The sequence below is a fragment of the Triticum aestivum genome, chromosome 4D, assembly GCF_018294505.1.
Source record: "Triticum aestivum cultivar Chinese Spring chromosome 4D, IWGSC CS RefSeq v2.1, whole genome shotgun sequence".
NCBI lineage: Eukaryota > Viridiplantae > Streptophyta > Magnoliopsida > Poales > Poaceae > Triticum > Triticum aestivum.
The window spans coordinates 322,384,290-322,389,091 of NC_057805.1; the positions used below are offsets into that span (position 1 = coordinate 322,384,290).

General features: G+C 56.7%; 1 protein-coding gene across 1 annotated transcript; it reads right to left on the minus strand.

Moving 5' to 3' along the window:
* Window positions 1–594: 594 nt before the first annotated feature.
* LOC123097669 (extensin) lies at window positions 595–3,025 on the minus strand. Its single transcript, XM_044519477.1, has 3 exons — window positions 2,659–3,025; window positions 2,197–2,238; window positions 595–2,111 (listed from the first exon to the last, which is right to left on the minus strand). The coding sequence occupies exons 1-3, from the start codon at window positions 2,752–2,754 to the stop codon at window positions 936–938; spliced, it is 1,314 nt and encodes a 437-aa protein (XP_044375412.1). The 5' UTR covers window positions 2,755–3,025; the 3' UTR covers window positions 595–935.
* Between the last annotated feature and the right edge of the window lie 1,777 nt (window positions 3,026–4,802).

The window sequence follows — 4,802 nt, forward strand, 5'->3', positions numbered from 1 at the left end:
AAAAGATCGGGCTTCTTACATATTAGGGTTAGACTTGACAAAAAAAGTTGTTGCCTGTCATTGTAGTGTTTAAAAGCACATCCATCCTCGGGTTACCTCTGCTCCAAAGACAAAGAGGAATGAGAGAGAGATATGAGAAGAACTGATGAGCCAGCGGCCAGCTCATCTCTTCGACTTATACAAACAACTTGTCTTTTCAACTACAACACAGAAAAAACAAACCACAAAGAATGGCCCAACAAAAAAACGCACGGTGTGATGAGCCGCAAAATAGACAATGGGCGAGTGACACCGGATGCGCGGGACTAGACAACCCCGATCAAAAAATTGCACGAAATTAATAGCGACTGGTCAAATGGACTGGAACTTAGATGAAACATCGTTGAAACTCATCTATATGAGTTTTAGCAATTCGGTACATGATTCACTTAAATGAACACAAAAATCGAAACAACAACAAAAAACATGCATCAACAATTGTACGGTATATACACACAAAGGAGGTGCATGCACGCAACATATGACATATATGCATTCATAGCATCGCAGTGGGAGAAAAAATAAAAAAATAAAAAAAGAAGATAAAAGGCCTCGGAAAATGCAAAGGATGTAGCGAACGGAGACAGTTCAAAAAATAGACAAAAAAAAGAAGAAGAAAACAGACAAAGACAGCCCACGCTGCCACACACGTGGGCCAGCCCAAGCTGCCACGATGCACGCACGTTAGGCTTCAGGCTGCGCGAGCACAGCACGCTCGAGCTCGAACGCGGACAACCGTAAGATTAGCCTATGCGGGAATTTTGGGACAAAACAAATCAACGGGAGACTTTAAAAGAAAAAAAATTAAGGATAAGGGAGTTAGATGTGAGATAATATCTCATATCTAGACGTGAAATAGCAAACCCGTAACAGCAAATGCGGTACGAGAGCAGTCCCTAGAAGTAAATCACCTGCCTGCCCGAGCAAGCCCCCGGTGCCGGTGGCGTATGCTGCATCTCAAAATGCGGCGGATGTTGCGGCGGCATAGGGGGTGCAAACGGCCTCATGCAGTCCCAGGGTGGCGGCGGCGGGCGCAGCATATGAGGTGGTGCCCAGCGCGGCGGTGGATGTGGCCAGCGCCAGGGCGCTTGCGCCGGCGCGCCCCAGCACGGTGCCGGATAAGACGGCGACATCGGCGAGCGCCAGAGTGGTGCCGGACCTGCAGGCTGAAGATGCTGCGTGAACGTAGGCGCTCCTGGGCCCGACGGCGGTGGCATCGGCAAGCCCCAGGACAGGTGCGGAGGAGGCGGCGCCACCTGGCGCGAACCGAAGCCTGGTGGTGGGGTAGGAGGCGGCGCCAACGTAGGCCGGCTCCAGCATGGTTGCGGCGGCGGGCCGAAACCTGGTGGTGGTGGTGTGGGGAGGATCGGCTCCAGCGTAGGCCCGCTCCTGCATGGTTCCGGCGGCGGGCCGAAGCCTGGTGGTGGTGGTGTGGGGAGGACCGGCTCCTGCGTAGGCCGGCTCCTGCATGGTTCCGGCGGGGAGCCGAAGCCTGGTGGTCGGGAGAGGGTCGGCTCCAACTCAGGCTGGCCCCTGCTCGGCGGCGTGGGCGACGGGGGCGGAGGTGGCGGAGTAGGGGAGCGCATCCATAGTGGCGGAGGCACCACGGTCTGTGGCCGCGGCGTGGGCGACGGGGGCGGAGGTGGCGGGGTAGGGGAGCGCATCCATCGCGGCGGCGACGGCGTCGCCAACGACATATCCTCACCCTCCTCTTCCATGACCTCCTCCTCCTTCACCTTGGCCGTGTTGGACGCGGCAGAGGCAGGGCGCTGGTAGGGGGAGGTGCGCGTCCTCTTGGAGCGCGGGCGGCGCAGGGGCACCGCCAGCGCGAGCATGTGGTGGGCGGGCGGGGGCATGGGCTCCACCGGGTCCGGCGGGTCAGCGAAGGTGGAGAAGGCGGTGACGCAGCCGATGGGGCACTCCGCCCAGCCGATGGCGTCGACGTCGGCCGCGGCCTGTGCGGCGGCGATGCGCGCGGCGGAGGGCGGCGCGAGCGCGGCGCCACCGTGCAGCGTGGACCGGCGCGGCGGCTGCAGGTCGACCTGCCCCACCATGTGGTCCATGATCTGGGACTGCAAGGGCAACTCCATCCCGTCAATCACACCGGCAGCGGAGCAAAGCAAAAGGCGAAGATTACATAGATAGATGGAAGAAAACCTTCTTGCCGTGGAGCCTGGCGAAACCATGCATGTAGATGATCTGCAAGCGGCCATGGCAGAGTCGCGCGCAGAGAGGAGAGGAAACACATCACATATATCATCACATAATATAAGAGACTGGATCTCAAAAATAAATAAACATAACAACAGATTCAGTTAACAAAAATGGAAGAAGAAGAACAATATTCAGTAGTACCACCTAGTAGTATTTATATTGGTTAAAAATGAAAGAGGGGACTAACAGATTCAGTTAAACATGGCGAAAAAGACATGAAAGATCAATCCCTAATAAAAAAATGAAATACATGAAAGAAGAACGGCAGGATCATACACTCAGGAACATGGACGATCAACGAGAAAGTTGGGACCAAAACTAGAGAAGCAGATGAGATTGAGAATATTTTTCAAAAAAAGAAGATGAGATTAAGAGTTGAGAGTGGGTGGATTAGCAAGCACGTACGTTGTTGAGGTGGGCGGTGGTGAGGCGGGTGGCGTAGGGATCGACGAAGAAGCGGTGGTACCTCTCCAGCGTCAGGGCCAATCTCTCCTTCCCCATGGCCGCGCCCTCTCCTCCCCCTTCTCCGTCCTCCTTCCTCCCGCTGCTACTCTCTCTCTCTCTCTCCCCTCTTCCGTCAGGCAAGGTTCCCCTGCCCTCTCCCCCCTTATGGCCTTGCTTTTTGTCACGGCGGGCCAACACGCTCGATCGGCACGTTACGTGCAGATTTGGTGCTGCCTCGAAGCGCTGTGTGTGTGTGAGAGAAAGAGAGAGAGACGCGGTCCGTTACCGCAGGGCAGGGCAGGGATGAAGGAATTGAATGGGGCATCTGTTTGTTGGTGGGCGGTTTCATTTCCCTCGCCCGCCTGCCTGCAAAGCAGATAAACCAAAGGCACGACGCTGTTCCATTTCTCTTTTGCTTTCGCCCGATCAGGTCAGGTCAGGTCAGGTCGTCATTATGGTATACGACTTCTAGTCCAAATCAGTTTTGTACCCCTATCCCAAGTCGGTTTGTACCTTTTCATATACTCTTGTATGCCGCACCAAATCATCAATAAGCAACAGTTTTATTCAGCTTTCATGGTATCAGATACCGGTCCCAGGGTTTAGGGTATGGCTCCGCCAACGCCGCCGCCGCCGCCGCCGCCCGGCTACTTCGAGCGCCGGGCCGCACTCATCGCTAAGGCTGCCAACGCCGCGGCCGCTTCTCTCTTGGCCCTCACCATAGCTCCACAAAACTACCCTGCACCCATCCTCGCCGCACCAATATCTCTTGCTGACACAATCTCCGACGTCAGCCCCTACATCCCCATAGTTCTTGATCTCGCCGCCCACAACTACTATCATTGGAGACATCTCTTCGATCTCCACCTCGGCCGCTGCAACCTGCGCTCGCATGTCGCCGCCAACTGTCTTCCCCGCCCCGACGATCCGCAATGGTTGAAAGACGATCTCGCGATCGTCCAGTGGTTCTACACCCGCATCACCACCGAGATCTTCAACATGCTCGATCACGACGGCGCCACCGCTGCCAACATCTGGCACTCCCTCCGTCAGCTCTTCCAAAGCAACACCGACGCTCGGAAAAACGCTCTCCACACCGAGCTTCGCAATATGGTGCAAGAAGACGCCCCGGTGAACCTATTCTGCCAGCGCGTTAAGACCATTGGTGATGAGCTCCGCGAACTCGGCGATACAGTTAGCGACTCACAGCTAATCAATATCGTCGTCGTCGGCCTCAGCGAAGACTTTGACAAGCAAGCCTCGTTCATACCGATGATACGGCCCCCTCCTACCTTCGCTGAAGTTCGTTCCTTGCTACAACTCGCGGCGGAAACACAAGCTCGCAAGGACTCTCGCCCCAAGGTCTTTCATGCTGCGGCTCGTCCTCCTCTGTCGTCTACACCAGCGCCGCCTTCCAGGCGGGCTCCTGCCACCGGGACGTCCGCATCGTCATCTGTTCAACCGCCCCCAGGCTGGCGTCCTAGTCCGAACTACCGCGGCAAAAACCCTATCTACAGGCCGCCGTCGACTCGTTCGGTTCCGCCTACGACATCACCAACACCGAGTCCTGCACCACCCACCAGTGCTCCATCTGCGGTTGCATGGCGGCCTCCTCATGATCCTTGGACGGGGCTTGTTCAAGCATGGCCCATGCCCTGGTCCGCTCCGTCCACCCTCGGTGCTCCGCTGGCATACTCAGGTGCCTGGCAACCCGGCCTTCGACCGCCTACTGGTGCTCCCGGGGTTCTCAACCCCCGACAGCCGGCCAATGCCTATCACGCCGCCCCGACGTATGCTCCTTATGGTCATTACACCAGCGACGGCGGCGCCTACTGCACACCTCAGCCGGCCCTGCTCCCGACGCCACCCCCACCACAGCCGGCCAATGCCTACTACACTCCCCAGCCGGCCCTACTGCCTTCAGCATCGTATCCGCCGGCACTGCTTCCGACGCCACCCTCACCTGCGACGCCGAGCTGGGATCAAGCTGCCTTTCTCCAGGCCATGAATAACTTTGCTGCACAAGGAAACTCAGGTACGGATTGGATCTTTGATTCAGGGGCCTCTAGTCATATGTCTGCATCTAGTAATTGGTTATCTTCTTG

Excerpts from the sequence above, each read along its gene's own strand:
- LOC123097669 (XM_044519477.1), bottom strand. The coding sequence starts at position 2,754 with ATGGGGAAGGAGAGATTGGCCCTGACGCTGGAGAGGTACCACCGCTTC. Across the intron at positions 2,239-2,658 it reads CCACCGCCCACCTCAACAAC|ATCATCTACATGCATGGTTT; the intron begins GTACGTGCTTGC and ends GGCCGCTTGCAG. Across the intron at positions 2,112-2,196 it reads CCAGGCTCCACGGCAAGAAG|TCCCAGATCATGGACCACAT; the intron begins GTTTTCTTCCAT and ends TTGCCCTTGCAG.